General features: G+C 36.0%; 1 protein-coding gene across 6 annotated transcripts in view; it reads right to left on the bottom strand.

Annotated features, from left to right (window-relative positions):
* Window positions 1-25,608, bottom strand: part of HELZ (helicase with zinc finger) — a 179,075-nt gene that overhangs the window by 89,734 nt on the left and 63,733 nt on the right. For 5 of the 6 annotated variants that reach the window (XM_081219682.1, XM_081219680.1, XM_081219685.1 and 2 more), the window contains 8 exons: window positions 24,714-24,912; window positions 24,142-24,249; window positions 22,784-23,081; window positions 15,317-15,584; window positions 7,447-7,780; window positions 6,254-6,384; window positions 722-901; window positions 72-176 (listed from right to left, as the gene is read on the bottom strand). In XM_081219682.1, the coding sequence (XP_081075808.1) occupies window positions 72-176; window positions 722-901; window positions 6,254-6,384; window positions 7,447-7,780; window positions 15,317-15,584; window positions 22,784-23,081; window positions 24,142-24,249; window positions 24,714-24,912 (1,623 nt within the window). The remainder of the gene's footprint in view (window positions 1-71; window positions 177-721; window positions 902-6,253; window positions 6,385-7,446; window positions 7,781-15,316; window positions 15,585-22,783; window positions 23,082-24,141; window positions 24,250-24,713; window positions 24,913-25,608) is intronic. The other variant, XM_081219684.1, reaches the window with a different exon arrangement.

Below are 25,608 nucleotides of genomic sequence, written 5' to 3'. Positions count from 1 at the left end.
ATCTTTATAGACACCTTTTCTTAAGAATAATAAAGTATGATACAGAGACATAAGAAGCCTTAAAAGAATACCTGAGAGGTCTTGCCTGGGGATTGCCTGCTTCTACATATGGATGTAAATAATCCTTTATGTAGAGATCAGCAGCACTATTAGAATGGGTGCAAATGAGAATCCTGCTGAAATAAACGGTGCAAATAAAAAGAATGATAAAGCACAAAGCTATTCAAGCAGTATAATACCAAAAAAAAAGCAGTGGCCACTTTAATATAATACATTTCCCTCAACCTACTCAGTAACCTCTAACATATTATTCAATTATGCCTTTAGGAAATTATTATTAAAGCTTAATTACTCTTTAAGCTGTAAAGGAGATAAGTTCCCCCAAATTATTTTTAAATCTATCACATAAAGTTATTTTTTAAAAACTCAACCCTTGTGGCACTAACATTTATCACAATCTCTTAGCAGACTTGGAGTTTTGAGGACTATTTAAAAGCTACAATTCTCTATGTTGCCAATTTTTAAAAACAGTACATTTTCAGAGAATTCAAATTTTAGTGCTTTGGGGTTTGAGTGTGGCTCTTTTTCTTTATTTATATATATATTTTAATTTTTACAAGCAAGATGAAAATTTTAAAAGCTAGCCCGTGCTTTGTCTTCACAACAAGGACAGAAACTGTGCCCTGCTGATGAGACCAGGGCACACACAACGCCATCTCACCTGGTCTCCTGCTGCTGGAGAATGTGCTTGACGGCCTGAGCTAGGGTGAATGTTTTGCCGGTGCCATAGGGGCCGATGATGAGAACAGGAGGCAGCTGTATTGAAAGTGGGGTCGTAACGGCCAGAACAGCCTCTTTCTGTTTTGCATTTAGCCGAGGATCCAACTGCTCATCCCACTGTCTAAAGAAAATTAATATGTAAGTTATTTTAAACACATGCATCTTATTCATAAGCAGAACATGGCACACAAGTATCTTGAATTTCATTGAACCATTAAAAACACTGAAATAACACAGCATCTATAAAAACAAATGCTTATTTTAAAACTACTTTTTAAAATATTCCCAACAAAGTCGGTGTAGGGTGTTTTACTACTCTGATCAAAATTCACTTTAGTTATCCTGTCCTTTTCAAGTGCAAAAAGATTCTGGTAACTAACCAAGAGACATCACAACACACTTCCAGTCTAGTTGCTATGTAGCAGCAGTTTCTTTGCATAGCAAATAAAATGGAAAAGGGAAACTAACTGATTTTCAAATTCTAATCCATTGAAAGATCTCTCAGTAAAATTTAAAACAAAAGAAAAAGAAAAAAACCTGTGTCACTGGTTAAGAGATATCAAACTTTTATAAAGTTCTTAATTCAGAAAATAGCAGGGGTTTTTTTAAGGTCAAACAATATGAAATGTTTTCTGATTATTTTCACACACACAAATAACATACGTATGTCCTATTTTTCTGGGTAAAGAACACCTGTCATGGCAACACAAATGGCTGTTGTAATGAAATCTATCTTATTAGTGTCCCTTCTATGACTTGGCTAAGTTTTGAAGATTTAAATGGACGGCAGATGCTGAAAGGGATCAAACCAAGTGGAGAATCAACAGCATTCTTTCTCATAACTACAATTATAATACTAAATATTGCAACAACTATGGTAAAAATGATAGAGATGTAAACTAAAATAGGAAGGGTGTGTAAAGAGACTCTTGGAAAATTTGCAAAATGCCTACAAAATAATCCTGAAATAGGAGGACACAGTTTAGACAGCAAAATGCCCACTCTGTGAGGCTACACTCTACTTAAACAGAAGCTAGTTATTTATGGAAAGTTTTCTTAACTCTTTCAGTTTTAAAAAATTATAACTAATGCTATATATTATGATAGGTAACTTCAAACAAACAAAATTCTCCTAATGTAAAACCTTAGAAAACAAATTTTAAAAACAAATTTTAAGCATATAAACATGTTATTATTTATTTTTCTGAAATTTAACTTTTTAAGTAAAAAACAAAAGGACTCTGACCAGCGGCACTAGATTTCCTGGAAGCCATTCACGAAAACACCAAAGAGTCCCTCAGCATTAACCAGTTTCTTTACTCATAATTCTGCCAGTACCTAGCAATGCTCCATCTCCTATAAATAAGGAAACTGCCTTAGGTAAGTACTAAGTCCAGAGCTAATACACGTGGCAGACACTGTGGAATGGTTACCCCCAAACCACCCACGGTGCCCGTCTCTTCCTCCTTCTACTACTGAGCCCAGACAGCTATAATACTCCCTTTCCGGCCTCTGTGGCTGGAGACCCAACTGGTCAACGAGACGTAAAGGAAGTCCCTCAGAAGGGCTTCTATACCCAATAAAACAAAACAAAGCCTCTCTAGAAGAAAGCCTTCCTGCTTCTTTGCCTTCCTCCTTCACCGTACTGGAAAAAGCTCATGATAAACACAACTGCAGAAGCCATCTTATAATCATGAGGCAACAACAGGCATCACGAAGAAAACTAATACGCTCTCTGAGTAAAGAGAAAAGGGAGACCAGGTCTGCAAAGGTACTGCTGAGCCCCCGGTCCAGCCCTCGACCACCCAGCTCTGGGCCTCTACTTCTATTTGTTTAAGCCACAGTCAATCCAACAAACTGTCACTTGCATCTATACCTGACCACTATGATTCTACGATACCTGACCCCAATGGTCGGAGATAATGATACTTGCATCAGATAGATATTTTAAAGGATCAAATAAGATAATTCATGTAAGCTGTTAAGAAAAATAACTGAGGAATAAGTGCAAAATTAACTTTGACTTCTATTACTATAATATTTTCTGAGGATTTCAGAAAAATAAGATATTACTTCAGGGAGATCAGCTCGGTGCTTTGTGACCGCCTGGAGGGGTGGGATGGGGAGGGTGGGAGGGAGGGAGATGCATGAGGGAAGGGATGTGGGAACAGATGTATATGTATGACTGATTCACTTTGTTATAAAGCAGAAACTAATTAAAAAAATAAATAAATAAACTTAAAAAAAAATGAAAAAAAAAAAAAAAAAAAAAAAAAAAGATATTACTTGACCAGCACACACTTTTGAAAATCAAAAAATGTTTTTAGAATACCCTCTAATCTCTCAAATTTGGGGACTTTAATGAACTTATGAATGAGATCGATATTAGATTATATACATAAGTATAAATCTAAGAGATTAGTAACAGATTTACAGGTATAATTCTAAAATATGTCGATATCTCTGTTTTATTTACATAGACCATTCTACTTGTCAATTGTTTCAGTGCAAATAAATGCTTCAGAGTAGATCAGAAACTTTACCAATGTGAGTCATCTCTATAGTTTCTTGTCATGAATGATGAACATTTATAGAAAGCCAATAAGTAAAACAAATTGTCTCTATTTATTATACTACCTGCTTAATAAAGGGAAGAAGATTTACAATAAACATGTTGGTAAAAGTCATCTCTGAATTTCACAATTAAAACAATATAAAGTCTTTTCAAGTTTACTCTGAATAAAATAAGAGTTATTTTATTCCCTGAACCAAATTAATTCTAAGTTCTTTTTTTTCCCTGGTCTGACGCATTGTTGTAATTAATTTATAGACTACATGCTCAAGAATAATTTCTCAATTTCATTTATCTTTCTATATTCCACCTTATTCCCGAAAAGATTTTAAATGGCTAATAGCTCCTCAGCATTCCTAGACCTAGATACATTTTAATTACTATTTAAATTATAGGGGTATGAAATCTCTTCCTGCTTGAAAGTTTTCTGCTACTTGACATTTCCTTACTTTTGCAGTTAACACTTGCAATCAGTGGTATTTGAATATACTGCTATACACAATATATTTTTCAGAAGTGAACATATCAAGTCAATGCCTATAAGTTTACTGGTATAGCCTCATATTTGAAACCCTAATTTTCTTCTTTAAACATGATATTCTTATTAATTTAAACGTGTCATATATTAATAATGTGCAAGGTTGTGTTGGAGATTCAAAGACAAATAAGATGTGGTCTCTTCTAAAAAGCTCAGAGTCTAATGAGAACAGCAGAAATGTACACAACTGAGAAAAATTAATTTTAGAGAAATTAAGTACAAAACTGACTGAACCTAGCACATACTAGGCATCAATAAATATTTGTTGAAATAATGAAATGGAAGAGCAGATTCATTTACTAGAAGGAGAGCCCTTGAGCGGGACTAAATTTTAAAGGACAGGTAGATCCTCCAATAGATCAATATTGGGCAAAGATTATTTCAGGGAGAAAAAACCACAGATAGAACACAGGGCTGGGGGAGGGGGAAATGCAGCGTTTAATGAGTATAAAGTTTCAGTTTTGCAACATGAAAAGGTTCTGGAGATAAACTACACAACAATGTGAATACACTTAGCACTCTTGAACTGCACACTTTAAAAATGATTAAGATGGGGCTTCCCTGGTGGCACAGTGGTTGGGGGTTCGCCTGCTGATGCAGGGGGCAGGGGTTCGTGCCCCGGTCCGGGAGGGTCCCGCGTGCCGCAGAGCGGCTGGGCCCGTGGGCCATGGCCGCTGGGCCTGCGCGTCCAGAGCCTGTGCTCCGTGGTGGGAGAGGCCGAGCGGTGAGGGGCCCGTGTACCGCAAACAAACAAACAAAAACAACAACAACAAAAAATGATTAAGATTGTAAATTTTACATTATGCAGATTTTACCACAAATTTTTTTAATTTTAAAGAATTTTTTAAAAGATGAGGCAAATAAGTTCAGGGCAAATTAAACAAACGTCAAGGTAATTCTATATGGCTAGAACATGAGGATTTAGAGGAAGAAAGGGAGAGTAAGAAGAATAAAGTAAAAGAAATCTGAAAAGATACTGTTGAGAAGCATTGTCAATGAGACCACATAATATGAGTTTTGTATTAGGACGTTCAGACTTTATCTGCATATCAAGGAGAAGCCCTTCAGAGGTTTATAAGCAGTGAAATGAAATGATTATTTTAGCAAACTAACTCTGGAAGAAGTATGTGGGTTGGACCACAGAACAGAGACACAGACAGCAGGACTGACGACTGACTAGAAGGCTACTGAAATAGTCCAGCTCTAAATTATGCACTGGCTGTAGGGATGGAAAGAAGGGAAGGATGCAGAGAAGCTGAATCAAATAAGAGCTAAAAATATGAGATGTCACTGGATTTTTACAATTGGTAGATCACTGTTTACTTTCAGGAGGGTGAGAAAGTAGAAAACAGATCACAGGATGAGTAGATGAGAATACCACAATTAGGGTGACTATCCTTGCTCAAGAATTTTGGCAATAAAAAGAAGAATGAGGAAAGTGAAAACAAGGGAGAAATGATTTGGATTTTGTATTATAAGGCATATTTTGCTTTGTTCTGTTTTTAGGACCAGAAGAAATGAAGTGTGAGGGGAAATGATATAAGTCACTTCTAGGCCTGGCCCATAAAAATTTCCCACATGGTCCTCTGTGCTCCTGCTTACCCTGTCTGCCAGCTCATGTCAGCACCTAGGGTGACCTTGGAAACCACTCAGTAAAGATACCAGAGCCTCCATCAGAGATGGAGCAGGGCCATGCTACCATGGCTAGATTGACACAAGTGATTAAAAAATAAACTATTTTGTGGAGCCACTGAGATTTAAAAAAAAAAAAAAAAAAAGGTGGAGTGAGCTGGGCATGGGCAGGGGCCAAGAGGATAAAATCCAGTAAAAGAATAAAAAAGATGCAGTCATAGAGCTGTCACTACAGTTAGTCTGGAAACAAAATAGAGGTATCATATTTAACGACATGTAAAGATGTGTAAAGAGAATTAAGCAGAAAAATATTTACATAACAATTAACTTTATAGCATTTCCATGATACTTCCTCCATTTTCCTAAATTACAAAAATGTCTTCCTATTCAAAAATTATTTTAAATTAACTATTTGAACCACTTTAGAAAGGCCCTAGTTTCCCTATTCAGCTTCTACTCAGGAATATTCCTAAATTGCTTGGCATTCTGTCAAATTAAGGCTGTTGAGAAAAGCAATAGAACTCATTTAGACTCTGAGGAAAAGTGAAGAAAATCGATGATGAACTTCAAATGCTTCATTCTAAGGGTTCTTGGACTCTCTTTTCTCAACTAATAACATCTCTCTTGAAGAATATATGGAAACTTTCTTATAAACATATTTGAGTTATTTGATACAGATATTAAATTTAAAATTTATATAACTTCTGGAATGAGATATCTCCTTTTTGTACCTGTTGGGACTCCAAGGTATGGTTGGAGTCATAGTGATGTCTGGAAACAAAACCCCATTGTCCTTGATCCTGTCTAGTGCATAATGCATTTCACAGAGGGGTAATCGATTTAATTGAAACTGAAGTTCAACCTGAAAGACAAAATAAAAAAAAATTTTTTTAAAGCATTAAAGCAAACATCAGTGCTTTTCAGCTTCCTAGAATGCTCTGTGGAGATACCCTTTTACAGGGGCCAAGTTTAGAGATGCCTTTAAAGTGTAATCATAGTGTAATAATAATTATTATGCCTAATATTTGCTTTGTTTATTCAGTGCCAGGCACTGTAATATGCACTTTACATAGATTATCCCATTTAATAGCACCAATGACGTGTATACTATTATTAACCTCATTTTTCTTCTAAAGAAACTGAGGCACTTGTAAATTACTTAATCTCTAAATAAAGATTATCTGATTCCACCATTCCTAAGAAGAATATATTTGATAAAATTAGTAGAACAACTGTGAAATATCATCTCTCAAGGGTTAAAACCAGGCCTATGACATTGTATTATTGATTTACTATGAATGGATAACATTCACCAACTGCTATACTTAAAAAGAAAAAAAGAGTAGCTTTCCAGTTAAGTATGGCAGACTGAGCACAGTTCACCTAAAAATCCATAAAGACAAAAAGAACAGGAGCAGGGCTTCCCTGGTGGCGCAGTGGTTGAGAGTCCGCCTGCCAATGCAGGGGACACGGGTTCGTGCCCCGGTCCGGGAAGATCCCACATGCCGCGGAGCGGCTAGGCCCGTGAGCCATGCGTGTCTGGGAGAGGCCACAACAGTGAGAGGCCCATGTACCGCAAAAAAAAAAAAAAAAAAAAAAAAAAGAACAAGAGTAGATACAACTTTAGATAAGAACTGCCCCAGGATCTAGCTTAGTTTAATCTGTTCTTCCATTGCTGATTTAAAACAGAAATCAGAAAGCTTGACCTCATATAAAACTGGAACATTTTAGATTTTACTTAAAGAGAATCGATTTTCTCTGAAAGTTATCAAAGGTCCAATTCTCCACCCACCAGAATCAATACTTCAAAGTCAACTGCACTTCTAGTTGTGGCAGAGGGAAGGAAACCAAACCAGAAGAAGAGGATCTGCTGACAGGGAAACTACAGACAACCACAGGGAAGCTGCCACACTTCAAAACATACCTGTGTGTCATAATCAGGCCGAAGATTAAGTTCTTCACAGCATTCCCTGGATATCCTTAAAAATATATATTCTTTTGTTTTTTCTTCAATAGTAGCTTCATAAACCTTCTCTTTGGTTCCCTGGGTCTGTACTAACTTCTCTTTAGGGACTGGTAATAAATAAACAGCATTGACTTTGGTCATCACCAGCCGTCCAGCCAAAGTATCTTCAGAAAGTGTTTCAGTAAGCTTAAAACGGCCAAAAAGTTGTCCATTCTGAGCATACTTTGCACCTCCAGAAACTCCAGTGAGCATGAAGCTTGCTAGAATCTGCAATTGCACTTTAAGGTTGAACCTAAGTCAGAAGTAGAAAATGAGTTTGAATATTTTACATCAAAAACATTAAAACTAAATAAGAGAGTAAAACAAAATAAATCAAATATAAACATAGAAAAATTAAAGGTTCATTATCAATTCCACTCCACTGAGCTACAAATTATATACTGTCTTTAATACAAGCTGGAAACAACAAAACTTTAAGTGAATAAACTCTCCAAGTTTATAAAAATGCATGCTTAGTTGTGTTGAAGAATACACATATTTTTAAGTTTGAGCATTTAAAATGAAGCTAAGTATGATTTTTTAATAAAATGAAATATCATGTACTAGTTAATATGAAAGTCTGTTTGAATATACCATTAGGACAATCAAGACTTTAAAATCACCTAAAGCCAGAAGGAAATGTACTGTATTGAAACTGCAACAGACTTTTATTAAACTGCTGCTTTCCAAGTAGATCTTACCAAGATTCTAACCATAAAATTTATCTTCCAATACCGTTGACGAATAACATCCAGAATATATTTTTATTCATGGCTACATCAAGGCAGGTCTCATGCCCAAATTATGGAAAGAAAAGTTAAAGGCTATCTTATTAGACAATGGCTGGTACACTCACTCCCACTTCCATGAGCACACGTGAACATGAAAGAGAACATGTGTGTGCAAGAAGCACAGAGAATCAAGATTAATTCACACAGTCAAGAAAGATGAAGTGAAAGAAAGATTTTAATTAATTAACAGCTCTTCTCCTTTGCCATTCTGAAATGGTGCTGTGAGAGAAAAGACAAAGCAGTAACAATGGGAACACTGTCTTTTTCTTTTCCTTTTATTTTTTATTTATTTTTTTTTTGCGGTACGCGGGCCTCTCACTGTTGTGGCCTCTCCCGTTGTGGAGCACAGGCTCTGGACGTGCAGGCTCAGCGGCCATGGCTCACGGGCCCAGCCGCTCCGCGGCATGTGGGATCTTCCCGGACAGGGGCACGAACCCGTGTCCCCTGCATCGGCAGGCGGACTCTCAACCACTGCGCCACCAGGGAAGCCCTGTCTCCTTTTTCTTAATAAGGTTTAAAAAATTTGAATGAAAAAATTTAATTGTTTTATAATCTATATACCCATTTGTGGAAAAGGCTACTTTTTAATGGTACTACTGAATTTTCTTGTGATTTTCTGAAATTTTCTGAATTTTCTGTATTTTCTTGATGTGATGTCAAGAAATAAATTCTTAAGGAAAAAGAAAAAAAAACCCTTTTCTAAAACATTATGCACTTCTGTAACACAAACATTTGTACTGCTTACAATATTAGGAAACCAATTCTAATTAAAACATTATATTAAAATTTTGAGTTTCCATTTATATACTTTAAAGTTAGAAAACTGTAAGACTAGAGAAATATTTTAACAGAAATAAGAAAACACTTAAAGAAAATAACACATCTGAACAGCTATTTATGCATGTAACAAGTCATAGCATTTATAAGCTCCATTAGTTAAAGTACACTTAAGGGCTTCCCTGGTGGCGCAGTGGTTAAGAATCCGCCTGCCAATGCAGGGGACATGGGTTCCAGCCCTAGTCTGGGATGATCCCACATGCCATGGAGCAACTAAGCCCATGCGCCACAACTACTGAAGCCCGTGCTCCTAGAGCCCATGCTCTGCAACATGAGAAGCCACCACAGTGAGAAGCCCACTCACCGCAACGAGGAGCGGCCCCTGCTCACCGCAACTAGAGAAAGCCTGCGCACAGCAACGAAGACCCAACGCAGCCCAAAATAAATAAATTAAATAAAAAATTTTAAAAACACTTAAAATAGAATACTTAAGGCTCCAAAAAGATATGTAAAAATATACTTTATTATAAATATAAATTTAATATTTAATAATGTGGCTTTCTATGAGGATCAAATGAATTCTAGGAGTACTTGCTGTGTATCACTCATATATATATATATATATATATATATATATATATATATATATATATATATATGTGGAATTTTTAAAAATCATGTTATATTTCTCTCATTCTCTATCCATATTTCACTAGATCCAAACTAGAAAAGTACAATATAATTTAAAGAAACACAGATTGTATGTTATCTAGTTATGTCTGATTCTTTCAAGACTGGAATGTGCACTAAGGATTCATATAAAAATAAGTCATAAAATGAAACAAAAGTATACTACCCTTCCCAATTTACATATAGTCTATGTTCACCTTCCTTTTTTTGAAAAAATAAAATATATGCTTTACAGAAGAAAAGGAACCCTTAGGTTTTTCATGTGTTTTCAAATGAAGTTAAATTTCTACTTTGCTTTTACCATCCATATACCTGAGATGTGTAGTCATTAAAAACTTTCTCAGAGAAAAGAGATTCCTTAACAGTCCATTCTCAACTCACAAATGACCTCTTTGTTGCTAAAGTTGATGTCCAGCTTTCTGATCTTTTCTAAAATTATTATTACTTTGCAACCACTTTCCATTTCATTTAAACTCCCTCTTCCACTGGTTTCTGTACAGTCATACTCTCCTAGTTCTCTTCCTACTTTTCTGGCTGTTCCTCCATCTTCCATCCAAGCACCACCCACCTTCTAAGCATCCACCCTGCCCTCTTCTTACCCTGTCAGCTCTCACAAGATGAGGACGCCCTCTCCTAGATCTCTCAGCTCTGGGTTGTAAACCTAACTGCCAAATATGCACATTGGATTTCATGCTCTGCAAACTCCGTAAAAGCAAAAGAGAATCATCATCTGCCTTCCCCACATACTACCCCAAACCAATCCTCCCGTGTATTAGACAGCTTAGGTAATGGCACTATCCACCTAGTTGTCCCAACCAGAAACCAAGTTATCCTTGACCTTGTCTCTCTCACCAACCTTCATTCCTCATCATACAATCACCAAGCCCTGTTAGTTCCTCTTCTTCCTAAATTATCTGCATCTCAACATTTCTAACTTGAATTACTGTAACAGCTACCATGATGTCTTGCTTCAGATCTATTCTCCAAGCCACCACTAGAGGGTCTCTGTAAAATGCGAGTCCGATGATAGGCGGCTCCGAGGGTAAAGTGTAAACAGCTTTCTATCTTACCACCCCACCACACACGTCCCTTCCATTAAAATTACGATGACCGACTTGCAGCTTCCCCCACAACTCTACGCTCTTATTCTCCTATCCTGTTTCTTCAAACTAAATACCTTTGTCCTATTTCTTCACCTGATAATTCTACCTGTTTTTCAAAATTCAGCTTAAATGCCACCTGGTCCAGAAAGCTGACTTTGATATGTCATTCAAGCTCTGGGGAAACGAAACGTAACTTGTTTACCTCAGAATCAGCAATGACCAGCCTAGAACCTAACACTTTGAATACTCAATAAATTCTGTTCATTGAATTAATTTTACATGTTTGTAATAATCTGATTTTTTTCCAGGTACCACATTCCCATTTCAACTACTTCATATTATTCCCTAACAAATTGTTGTAATCCTATAATGTTTTCTCAACTAACTCGGGTAATATATTAAAGTTTTACTGTTACATCTATTTTAGAATCTACCATCCCAAAACACTTGATCACAATTTAGCAGGCATGAAAAATTAATCTCACAGTTTTAAAGCAATAAGAGAATTCTTTTATGACATTGAGTTGTGCCTTGCAACAAAACTCTTGAGGCAGAGGCACTAGAACTAAGAAATACAGCTTTTCCCACAGAAGCGTCACCATATGTTCAAGATGCAGACATTAGAGACCTTCTCAAAGTTACAGCTACTAATATTTAATTTTTCTAAAAGTTTAACAGGCTGAAACTAAAAAGACATTAGTAAGCGTTCTTAAGTATTAAAATAATATGCATTTTTGAGATTTAGTAACTCAGAAATACCTAAAATACAAAATATATCCTATAATTAACAAAGATATGTCTTAAAAAGAAGAAAAAACATCTTTCCATGGTTCCATGCCACATTTTAAAATCAACTTGAAAGCTTACAGGATTCCTAACATTTTTGGAAATGGCAGAATAGTAGCCCAGGAAAGTTTTCAACCAATTTAAAACCATACTTCTAGCTAAAAGAAATATGGCTCCATCTATGTTAGAAATAGTTATACCTCTTGAGTGTAACTTTAAAAACACTTCAAAACTATATATAGTGAGTTTCCCTTCATGCAATTTCTGACTAAATGAATGACAACAAAAGTCAACCAAGGTAGTAAGCCAAAAAACAGCTGGGTCTATTGAGGCAGAGCCACAGAACCAAGGTCGAATAAACAGAGGCCTCAGTCACCGCAATGATGAAATGAGCATCTGCATATGGGGCTTGTCCTGCCAGCTTCAGTGCTGGGCAGCCACAATGCCCCAATCCTGCAGGCCACAACACGCTCTGATGCACATGCACATGACAGCTTCAGCCAGAGCCAATTTCTTTTGAAAATGTATATCTTAGAATGAAATCGATTTCACTTCAAGGTGGAATCATTATTGAATGCACAACAACATGTAGCTGAGGACAAGAGAAGTTGAAAAAAAATCTTGAAAGAACTCAGAAGCATATTCTAAAACTTAAATGAAATGCAGTATTATTCTTACCATCTCCACACATCTCATACTAAAACTTAACATAAAAAGAACTCTTAATAACTGGGCTGCTTTGAAAAAAAACATCTTTCTTTAAAAAAAAAAAGATAAACCTGATTATCAAATTCAGTCTCAAGCCAAAATACATTTTTCTAATCTTGAGAGGTTTCATTCAATCCATTTTCAAAAAGAGAATTCTAAGGTGACCATGTAAAAGTACAAGTCTACCTTGTTTTATTGCACTTCACTGTCCTTTGCAGATACTACGTTTTTTACGAATTGAAGGTTTATGGCAACCCTAAGTCAAGCAAGGCTATAGGTGCCATTTTTCCAACAACATCTGTTCACTTCATGTCTCTGTGTCACATTCTGGTAGTTCTCACAATACTTCAAACTTTTCCATTATTATTATGTGTGTTATGGTGATCTTTTATGTTACTATTTTAACTGTTTTGTGATGCCACAAAACGCAACCATGCAAGACAGCAAACAACTGTGTGTGTTCTGACTGCTCCACCAACTGGCTGTTCCCCCATCTCTCTCCCTCTCCTCAGGCCCCCTATTCCCTGAGACACAACAGTAATGAAATTAGGCCAATTAATAACCCTATAATGACCTCTAAGTGTTCAAGTGAAAGAAAGAGTTACATGTCTCTCACTTTAAATCAAAAGCCAGAAATGATCAAGCTTAGTGAGGAAGGCATGTCAAAAGCTGAGGCAGGCCAAAAGCTAGGCCTCTTGTACCAGTTACCCAAGTTGTGAATGTGAAGGAAAAGTTCTTGAAGGAAATTAAAAGTTGTACTTCAATGAACACACAAACAGTAAGAAAGAAAAACAGCTTTATTGCTGATATGGAGAAAGTTTTAGTGGTTTGGATAGATCAAACCAGCCACAACATTCCCTTAAACCAAAACCTAATCCAGAACAAGCCCCAACTCTCTTTAATTCTATGAAGGTTGAGAGAGGTGAAGAAGCTGCAGAAGAAAAGCTTGAAGCTAGCAGAGGTTGGTTCACGAGGTTTAAAAAAGAAGCCATCTCCGTAATGTAAGTAGAAGTGCAAGGTGAAGCAGCAAATGCTGATGCAAAAAGCTTTAACAAGTTATCCAGAAGATCTAGCTAAGATACTTAATGAAGGTGGCTACACTAAACAGCAGATTCTCAATGTAGATGAAACAGCCTTCTGCTGGAAGAAGACTCTACCTAGGACTTTAGAGAGAAGTCAATGCCTGGCTTCAGAGCTTCAAAGGACAGGCTGACTCTCATTATGGGCTAATGCATCTGGTGACTTTAAGTTGAAGCCAATGTTCACTTACAATTCCAAAAATCCTAGGGCCCTTAAGAAATATGTTAAATCTACTCCGCCTGTGCCCTATAAATGGAACAACAAAGCCTGGATGACAGCACATCTGTTTACAACATGGTTAACTGAATATTTTAGGTCCCCTGTTGAGACCTACTGCTCAGAAAAAAGATTCCTTTCAAAACATTACTGCTCACTGACAACGCACCTGGTCACCCGAGAGCTCTGATAGAGAGGAACAAGATTCATGTTGTTTTCATGCCTGATAACACAACATCCATTCTAAAGCCCATGGATCAAGGAGTAATTTCGACTAACAAGTCTTAATATTTAAGAAATATATTTCATAAGGCTATGGCTGCTATAGACAGTGATTCCTCTGATGGATCTGGGCAAAGTCAATTGAACACCTTCTAGAAAGGATCTGCCATTCTAGACGCCATTAAAAACATTTGTAATTCATGGGAAGAGGTCAGAATATCAACATTAACCATAGTTTAATAAAAGAAGCTGATTCCAACCCTCATGGATGACTTTGAGGGGTTCAAGACTTCAGTGGAGGAAGAAACTGCAGATGTGGTGGAAACAGCAAGAGAACTAGAATTAGAAGTAACTGCAATCTCGTGATAAAAAGTTAACAGATGAGGAGTTGTTTCTTATGGATGAGCAAAGAGAGTGGTTTCTTGAGATGGAATCTACTCCTGGTGAAGAGGCTGTGAAGACTGCTGAAATGACAACAAAGGATTTAGAATATGTTAGTTGATAAGGCAGTGGCAGGGTTTGAGAGGATTGACTCCAATTTGGAAGAAGTTCTAACTGTGGATAAAATGCTATCAAACAGTGTTGCTGCTACAGAGAAACTGTTCATGAAGAGACAATCGATGCAGCAATTTTAAGAAATTAAAATAAGACAGCCACCCCAGCCTTCAGCAACCACGAACCACCCTGATCAGTCAGCAGCCAGCAACACTGAGGCAAGACCCTCCACCAGCAAAAAGATTATGACATGCTGAAGGCCAGACGATGGTTGGCATTTTTTAGCAATAAAGTATTTTTTAATTAAGGTATGTACCTTTTTTTTTTAAGACATCCTGCTATTTCACGTAATAGCCTACAGAATAGTGTAAACCTAACTCTTACAGGTACTGGGAAATCAACAAATTCATGTGACTTGCTTTACTGCAGTATTTGCTTTACTGTGGTGGTCTGGAACCGAACCCACACTATCTCTGAGGGGTTCCTGTAGAGTCCAGTCCTTATAATTAAAATGTAAGAAACCAGTATGAATTCCCTCGATACTACTTTCATGATTACTTTGCAAAATATGTGGTCTCCTTCAGTTTTTGTACATTTATTCGACAAATAATCATTGAGTGTTTGCTCTCCCACTGACAGAGACCTCCTGAAGAGCAGGGACCATGTGTTTATACTCCCAGCACACGGTAGCAAGGCTTGTGGAGGTGAGCAAGGCACTATACACTAGGGATGCCAAGATGAGCACAGTTCTTCCCTTAAGCTCATATACCAATACTGGATAACAGCTACTGAATAACAACCGTTTCACTACCTGGCTGCGCTTAGGCACCCCTCCGTATTTTAAACATGAAAAATACTATCCAAAGGGGAGATTTTAAAAAAGAAAGAAAAGAAAAGAAAAGTGTTTCTAAAGTAACTTACTTGCTGACTTCCTTATACTGGGCTATCTCCTCAATATAAAGAAGGTCATGCAACCGTGACTGATAGTTGGTCTTGGTCAATGATTTGTCTAAAACGGACTGGGTAAATAGCTGGTCAGCAGAGAGAGGAATTTGGTATCTGATAAGAAGGCTCTTCTCCAAATCAGTAGTTTCATTAGGTTCAAAATCTATAATAGTTTTAGAAGAAGAATCCCAGCGCTTAGCCGTGGTTACTAGCTGTTGTTTTGCATGCATCAGGTACTCAAGATCTAAATGGAAACAAAAAACACATTTATAAAGGAACACAACATTAATATTCTCAAATAATACACTGCACATTTTGGTAAGAGAATTTTGTATGCTAAAGTTCTTAAAAATGAAACAATATAAAACCCCATTTGACAGAGTGTTTTCCCCATACCAGAAATATTTTTTTGTCTTGGTTAACAAAATAACATAAATAGGAATTCATGTAAAAAATATTTTGTTGTACCTCAGGCTAGGACATACCAGGAATAGTTATTAACATTTTAAAAATGCAGATTAATATTTAGAACTTAACCCTTTAGTCAAGAGAAATCTGATCTGCAGGAAGAAAGTATGGTAAATTTCTCATAAGACAAAATCTCATCAGGTGATAATCACTTTTCTCTTCCTACTAGAGAAACAAAAACCTTTTGTGTTTTTTTCCCACATTAAATTCCACATTAAAAGTGATAAAATGTACTATTCAAATGCCATTTCAGAAAAATCCAGTTTAGCCTCAGTTAAATTGCATGGTAAGTAGAGCACAATGTCAAAATGAACGACTGGGCTTCCCTGGTGGCGCAGTGGTTGAGAGTCCGCCTGCCAATGCAGGGGACGCGGGTTCGTGCCCCGGTCTGGGAAGATCCCACATGCCGCGGAGCGGCTGGGCCCGTGAGCCATGGCCGCTGAGCCTGCACGTCCAGAGCCTGTGCTCCGCAACGGGAGACGCCACAACAGTGAGAGGCCCACGTACCGCAAAAAAAAAAAAAAAAAAAAGAACGACTGATCAAGTTCTCACAGCTCTGGGAAAAAAATGCAGCAGAATACCAGCACCGGGTGAAATACATCGTAACATAAATCCTGAGCATTAGGTAGCCTCACTCTATCCACAGTGCATTTTAGTTTTCTATTGGGTGGAACACACATACACCTATAAATATGAAACTTGACCAAAAGGGGAAAAAAAAGTTGCTTAACTAACTCATTAGGCCAAGATCCAGTTTTAATATAACCTAATTGGAAAGGTGGTTTTACAACTCAAGTTAAAATTTTAGGAAGAAATAATAAAAAGTTTAAACAGAGATCAGTCTCCAAAGTGCAAAGACAAGTTATCCTGTGCTATCTTTGAAATGAGAGCAGATTGTATAATTGTCTTGTCTTGCTTAGTGACAGATTTTGCTATATTTAAATGTTATATATAAATTATAAACATATAAGTATAGTCATCCACCAAGAGAAATTTCTCAATATTAGAAAATAGTTTATCCTAGTATCATAATAAAGATTAAAATGTAGAAGTCCTAATTTCTAATCTTTGTTCCTTGAAAAGGCATTTTTACATGCCAATTTTATTATTCATCAAATGGCACTATAAACACAACTATAACCATCAATATATAAAGATGGTCTTCTTATTAAAATTTTGCATTTTTAAAATCCTCTGGATGAGATAATGATGGTCTGTTTTTGCAACAGCCTTATGAGAAGTTTCATAAACTAACCGCATTTTCTTCCTAAATCACTCTAAAATTGGGCCCTTCCTATCCTTTCATTAGATCATAGCTATAAAAAATATTTAAATTATACAAACGCCAACATTCCTAAAACAGATTATACCATCACTAAAGATCAGATACTATTAACAAAATAGTAAGGATGTACATAATTTTCTTCCCTTAATTCAAAAGTCAAAAGGAGAAACACTAATGGTACAGAAACCAAATAACCAGCTCTTTAAAAAAAAACACTGAACTCTGTGCAGTACTGAAGAATTTATTTAATATGTAATAAAAGGATGTCTATTCTTTGGGCATAGGGAAATTATGTTTCATAATTTTATTTTAAATAAGAAACTGATTCAGACTATACCTACATCAATATTATATTCACCTTCTTTAAAAAGTCACTAGCTATTCCTAACTGCCATTTAAGTAACTGGGATAATAACAAACTTAAAATGGTACAGCTTTCCTTTAAAAAAGTTTTTTGTATCACCTATTTAATATACAAAGCAAATTTTGCAGAAAATCATTCTACTCTGGGCTAAAAGTATTCAGGCTTTTTGGGAAAAGTGGCATGAGAAATAGTATTTGTTTTTCTCATTTTACCTATTTAGTACCATGATTCCCACCCTGATTTTATGAAGTTCTTAAAATGAATGTCTTTAGCAGGTAGCACAACAATTTCAAAACAATTCCGAAACAATGTTAAATTTTATTCCATCTCTTTAATAACTATAAATACAATACAGGAGAGGGGAGAGCTAGGGGAGCAGAGAGAAGAATCTTGGGAAAATCCATGTGTGCCTGGCATCAAAAAGTCTACAAACCACTGACCTTGGCCATTAACTCAGGCGTCCAAGATGGACTGGGGCCAGTGACTACTGAGGGTATCTTCTGCAAAAACCACTTCTCTTTCCCTGCTCATGTTCAACTTGAGACAAACTTCTGCCTCTAATCCTCTCAGTTGTAAAAAGCTTATTAAACCTGTTTAATTACCCACCTACTTACAGTGCTTAAAGGTCATTAGGTCTTAAGAGCTCCTCTTTAAACAAAGGAGAAAGCTGAGGCTCCCCCAGGGGCACACTGGACACGCTAGTCCTGGGGCTCATCTCACCCCCCATGCAGTACATGCACCAGCTAACATGCAACCCAGACGTGAACACTGCTCAGAGCAGCCTGAGCCAGTCCATCCATGGTAAGAAAGCCCTCTTCCTCAGTCTAAACTAGGCTAAGAAAAAAAAAAAAAATTCTGGGAAGATGAAAAGTGAACAGGTTAGAATCAATATGCATAAAATCACGTAGGGAGAGTTTAACACTGACTTATTAACCAACTCCTATAATAATAAATCTGAAACCCTGACAAATTATAAACCTACGGAATGTATTACCCTGAGATATGATAGGCAGAAGCTACACATGTATTTTAAGAGAAATTCATAAGAAAAAGTTAAAGATAATTAAAACATACCTGATAATTAGAACATAATTTCCTGAAGATAACATATGGGAAGAACTGTTACTATCAAAAATAGAATTCAAGGTTAGAATACCTAGTCTGACACAAGATTCGCTTCCCAACTTCCCTCACCCTTCCGATTACTGTGAATAGCAAATGCTCTCATTTCAGCCACATAGTTACTATTCTAATAAAGCATCCAAAGGGTTGGTTTGTTTTTTCTTGAAGTATGTAGTACAGCAGACTTGAAAATTATCCTTAACAAACCCTGGACCGTGGATAAGAAGTTAGGAGAAAAACATGCAGTGTCCTACATACCCAGCACAAAGGCTGACACACAAGAGGCATGCAGTAAATGCATGTCAAATGTGGGATTTATTAAGAACAGGTATATTTATCTAGGACTTAAAGGGAATGAGATGAAATGATTCCTAATTCCAAAATTGGATACAACACTCTTCCTTAGGAAACATTTTGGTCTGTGGCTTTACAAATCTTGACAGCCCAAATCAACAATAAAACAAAATCCCAAAGGAAACCCAAACTACGACTTCCGCTATCCATTTCAACATCGTTCCTTTCACTAAAAGAGCTACTCAGACGTAAGATGAACATCTCTTAGCTTATCCATGTTGTCTGTTCTCTTAATGAGGCTAATAAAAAGTTAAAACAGCGGAGTAACAACATAGGAGTACCTCACACTTTTTACATGCTTCTACTCAGTTACATTTATCTTTTATTGACAAGTATACTATTTTTTGTTTGTTTGTTCTGTTTTTTTCTTTTTGGCCACACCACGCAGCATATGGGATCTTAGTTCCCCGACCAGGGATCGAACCCACGCCCCCTACATTGGAAGCGTGGAGTCTTAACCACTGGACTGCCAGGGAAGCCCCTATTTTTTAAATCAATTTTCTATTAATTTTCTGACCCCGTAATAGTAAACATTATATATTTATATATATAAACATGTCCTTAATTTACCAACAACTTTGACAGCCAGAGATAATTTTTAAGATGTACTAACATTTAATGTTAGTTTTAACATACATTGCTAGACTAAAAGTAATGTGTAATAAATATCGTTTTCAAAGTTAAATATAAGAACTAATTTCCAACATGTAGCTTCCAGATATTCAAAGCAGAATTCCAGATCAGTTTTGTCAAGCAAAAATTTTCTATTACTTAAATTGAGGTACAAAGTGTATAATGCAGTTTGTGCTCTAAGCAAGGGGAAAACTCACTAACTTCCTTCTTTTGTAAATGTCCTTTGCCACAAATTTGTGAGAAGCACACCTTTAACCCCCCAAAAAATTTTTTTAGTTCATACAGTGCCTTTTTCTGTACCTGAACCTCACCAACAAGGAAAAAACAATGAAAAAAACGACATCAATTGTAAGAGTCGTAAAAATATCAAAGATAGAACTAAAAATGAGCACAACAGGTCAGCTAATTTAAGTAATGACAAAATAAAGCCAATCAAATGTCATCTAGCTCGCCTAAACCTAGATTTAAGTTTTTCTCTTTATAATGTTCAAAATATCTTATCAGAAAATACATTTTGTAGATTTTATATTGTTCTCTTGTAATATTTGTTTTTCCTATGTCCTTGAAAAACAAATTTCACTACGTGAAATTGTTTTAATGTTTCCAAATTAGTTCAAGAAAATGCTTGATTTTATTCAATTATTTTCCATAACATCTTAGAAGTAAGACCTTGTTTAAAGGAAAACAGGCAAAGATATCAAACTGCAAAAAGGTCACTAAGAAAAAGGATATAGTATTATAGAAAGGGGAGAGGGTATATAGTATTGGTCCCAAATGGGAGAACATCCCTGTCTGTATTAATTCCTGCTACCATATCTGAATCAAATATAAATTTTACTATATTTTCAAACTGATATATCAGAAACATCAGAAATGAGACTCTTTATTTCTTCCAGTTACCAGTCTCAAAACATCATTCATCTTGGGACAACTTCTCTTGCCAAGATCTCTAAGTGCTGTGGGCTCAATAACTTGGGTCTTCATTTCTGCTTTTCAGTCCCTTGGCTGCACCCTAGTCTTGGTCCTCACTAAAAAAAACAAAAACACAAAACAAAACAAAACAAAACAAAAAACCCTTCTCTCTTCCTTTTTACTTTGTTTGCAAACCAGAAATTCTCCTAATGATGGCTAATGATAACATCAGCAGCTACTATCTACTAAATGCCTACTATGTGCCAGATATTGTGCAAGGTTTAGTTCTAGTTCTCATGATAATCCTCTATGACAGATATTACTAGCCCCATTTACCAGATGTTTCCACATGAAGCTCAGAGATGTTAAGTTCTCTGCCCAGGGTCCTACAGGAATTAAGTAGAAAATCAGGATTTGAATCCAATTCTATTTAACTCTGAAGTCTGTCCATTGCTCTGTTTCTCCAACTAGAAAAGTAGCACATAGCTGGGGCAAAAGTAGCCAAAGCACCCTCAATCTCTCAAGCCCATGAGGGTGCCCTGAAATCCTCTTCATCACCACTTCCCTTATCATGTGTTAACAGTATCGTTTTCTCTTTTTATTGCAGATATTTAACATTTTATATTATTAATTAAATAGGCTTTTATTAACTAGTACAGATTTTTGACAACACTTACAAACTTATTTTTATGGGAAATGAGTCATGAGTTAAAAGCCACAATCTAAAAGCAAACTTTTAACGTACAACCCACATGTAAGCCAAGAACATCCTTTCAGAATTATATTTGAGAGTAGGAGATGCATGTCAGTATCTCTATGATTTTAAATCTCCTTATGATTTAAAAAGGGTGCAATCTAGTAGTTCTCAAGTTCTAGCCTCTAAAAGCAATGTAATGGCGTAATAGTAAACAAACCACTGCATTCAAGAGAAATCCAGCCTGCGCTGTTTTTGAAAATAAAGTTTTATTGGAACACAGTCACACCCATACATTTACATACTGTCTATGGCAGCTTTCTCACTATAATGCAGAGCTGAGTAATTGGAATAGAGATCATCTGCCCTGTAACACCTAAAATATTTACTATCTGGCCCTTTACAGAAAAAATCTGCCAACTAACTGCTCTATTAGTAAATATAAATCAAGTATTTTTATTTCATCAACTACTGTATCTGTTTGGCTATGGGAATTAACATACTTTTATTCCAAAGAGTAGTAAAAAGATGACAAAAGCAGAACACACCAGAATAAAAACAGGTAAAAGGGATCAAAGTAAAAGAGAAATACGGGTAAAATGAAGTATGGGTAATAATATTAGCACATATACAAGAAGGTAACACCTACTTGTTCAATTTTGGCACAAATGTTGCTTTAACCCTACTCACAGCTAAAGGTAAGGGGACAGAACCCGTTCCACCTGTTCGTTATGTCCAAAAAATAAAGTCCTAGCATTTACTCATGAAAAAAACTTCTAGGTTCTCATAAATGGGACACTGTGGACATGATGAAAAACATCCTCCACAATATGCTTAGTTATAGCCAATATAATAGCAAGTTTCATACAGCTCTGCTATATGAAGTGTTTGTTAAATAAATATTTAGTGCTCATGAAATAAAATAAAGCACCTAAAAATCCAACCAAGAGCCAAAGAAATGTAGGCTAACATGCCCTTCCCTTATCCAGTTGGACCTTGGCATAAAATTCAGGTTTAGGCAGTAACATGACAATTTACAAAGTAATTCACCATCTTCTGCAGGTGCCTGCATGTTAAAACCAGGGACCTCTTCCCAAGAACATGAAGCAGATCCTATTAAAGGCACTTTGGTCTCCTTTACACTAGTAAAATCAAGTTATGAAAGCTTATTTTTAGGACTTTCCATTCAGAGATAATGTACTAATATCAGCAAAGTTAACTGGACCATCAGTTGAACATGGAAATAGACACTGTAGGTGTATTCACAATTACCACTGAAATTATATCCTACCCAAACAAATACTGAAAGGTTTTACTGTGCTAAAATCATCAAATGAAGTTGGTAGACCAAAAGAGACCTGATCATCTACCTATACAAGTCTGGGGAACCTCAAAGCAAGCTTTGCCTGATGACTGTATGAAGTGACCAGGGCATAATGCAAACCATTCTAATCCCATTACACAGTAAATGAATCAATAAACTTGGGATCTTTTTCTTTACTCTTCCCTCCCTGTCCATGGTATATTTAGGGGCCAATACATATCTTTTAATGTTGCTGTTATAGTGCCTTTTAATACATCGTTATCAGGGGAAAAAAGTCTAAATTTTACCTTCTGTAGAAGCTGCATCAATCATTACTCTTTGCATGAGTACTGGTTCCAATCCAAAGTCGAAAACTATGGTTTGGCGAAAAGTTCCAAATATTTCTGTGTTAAATGCTATCCCGACTTTATACACGTAATGATCTAATCCATTTTGGGCCATCTTTCCTCCTATCCATTCTTGACAGTTTTCTGGGACTTCTTGTGATACCTGGGTAGTACTATCTCCGGCAGATATTGCAATGATACTAAAATGAGGACGATGAGCATCATAAAGCAATGCTACACGATACAGCATTCTTGCAGGCTACAAGGAAGTTAAAATAATTTGTTGAGTACAAGGGGGTGAAAAATCCAGTTGTAATTGGGCTCTTCAATGAAAATATTTCCATAAGGGACTTTTACTTTCCCATGCTTCTAAGATACCATGTTAAAAATACAAGTTGTACTCATAAGCCATTTAAGAAAAAAAAAAATCAGAATGGTTAAAAAAAACTCAGTTGTTAAAATGATGTATTTATGATGTCAATTATACCTCAATAAGGCTGACATTTTCAAAAACGATATATTTATGCTACATTACTAGCCTCCCTGCTCTTTCTGTGATACATTTATCTTTCACTGTGGCAAAAGCTTTCACCCTGTATCACCATCACCTCCAACTTTCCATACCCTTGGCCTAAAAAAGTTTTATCTAGCCTCAAGGAGGAAGTCTTCATAGGAGAGCAGTGACCTCTGAAGACAATGGATTGGGTTCAAGGCCAAAGCTAAACGTTCCCAAATTTTTCATCCCAAGATGCAGATGGTACAGTGGAAGAAACATCACAAAAAAGTACACAAAACTTTTCCACTGCATATATTCACAGAAATATTTTACTTTGCTTCATTCTTAAACTTTGAACATTGTAATTCAGGATGGGAAGCACTGCAGAAAATGTCTCATATTAAAAACCCATTATTACAGAATTTGTGATTTCATTAAATCAAAATTAAAAACAAACTCATTGTTTGAATATCTTAGAACCACCAGATTAAACAATTCAATTTTTAAATAGTTAACTACAAGCCGTGAACCCCATCCTATGTTTTAAGTTTGGAAGACAACATGTCGAAGACCTCTTCACCAAATAAATAAATAACTAAGTATCTAAACATCTACAAAGCTTTTATCTCAAAATCTAAGAAAAACCTGTACCCTTCATGATCAAAATACAGAAATATGCTTTATCACAATATAGAACCTACATAAAAATGTACTTAGAATAAAACATTTTCAATGCTCTTTCAACACACAGATTTAAAGGTCCAAAAAGCCTTTATGAAAATTGAAAGACATTTATATTCTTTAACTATCACAAAATTCATACCTTACAAGTGAGAGCAAAGGTCCATGTCTGGTGAGACTTTTTGGTGTTGACAGTAACGGACAGATCAGGATTATGCTCTACCTTTACTCCTTCTACACATTCACTAAGCTGAAAACAGAGAGCAACTAATGTTACGTTTTATTCCTAAAAACACAAACACTTTTGGCATGGTAAATAAATGTCAACGGTAAAGATGCTGATGGAACTGTTTACAAAGCAAGGTATTTTATACATTAATTTTCAGTTATTTTTATAAGCACAAAATATAATAAAGCTAAAATAAGAGACATAAGAAAACTAACAACAACAACAACAACAAAAATGGCAATAAAAACTCCCTGAATGAAGACAAATTAATATAATACCTGCAAGTCTCCAAACAAATGGCTTAGTTCTGCTCTTTATTTTAGCAAATGGGTCTACTTTTGCTACTAAAAACACTTTATCAAGAATCAAGTGTTTCATACAGAGGATAGGGAAATAAACCAAGATACAGCATGAAATAAAGTCAAGACTCAAACAAGGGCACTGTTTAAAACAAACAAACAAAAAATGCAGTTTATTTTCCTCACCACTTTCTCAGGAGATAATGAATTCATCCACTTTTCTATCAAGGTCTCCATGTAACTGCCTGAGAGCTGTTTATTCTCATTCTGCTGTTTCAATTTTATCAACCGTGAAGCGTATCTTTTCTGCCATTCTGCTAGTTCTTCCTGGGAATGTGCTGAAGTACACTGGGCACCATACCTACAGATTCCTTGCTCTAAAAATCTAAGTAGAATAGGAAAGACTGTTTTATCATATACTTTGTTGGACCATTTAAAAGATAAACTTCCAGCATTTGCCCTCCGACTCTCCAATAACAAAAACAAAACTTCATCTCCTGAAAGGCCATATTTATCACGTCTTGCACCGAAGAGGAAGAAGACGTTTAGAAAACATTTGTAACAGTTAATCAAAACAGCAACCCCCCCCTCCATGTTCACTGACCTCTTTCTCTGGAATAAGGGGATGACAAAGCAGAACATATTCATAACCGCCCCCCACCCACAAAAACTGGCATTGCAAAGGTAGCTTCCTTCATGATATAACAACTCTGTTAGACAATTCCTCTTAGAGCAGAATTTTTCTAAAGCAACACTGACATCAAGTGGATTAGTTCGTCAAGCACAGGTATGCCCTACTTCCCAAAATGATACGACCTAAAGAAAATTTTCCACATACTAGAAATTTTGTTCTGGAAAAAAAAAAAAAAAAGTAATATGTCACTGAATTAACATTTCAAGGCTTCTACTTTTCACCTTCAAATGTAATGCCTTCACTCTTCTCTACATTACTACTGCCTATATTTCATTGAAAATATTGGACTATATTAATTTGCTTGAAGTTTTAAAATAAATTAAGAATAAAAGTTTTATGTAAGAATCACAATTAATTCAATAGTCAGATTAAATTCTTCAATGGGTA

Source organism: Mesoplodon bidens, assembly GCF_964165515.1.
Source record: "Mesoplodon bidens genome assembly, chromosome: 19".
NCBI classification, from domain to species: Eukaryota; Metazoa; Chordata; class Mammalia; order Artiodactyla; family Ziphiidae; genus Mesoplodon; species Mesoplodon bidens.
The sequence above is the reverse complement of the archived record's forward strand: the minus strand, read 5'-3'. Positions and strand labels throughout refer to the sequence as shown.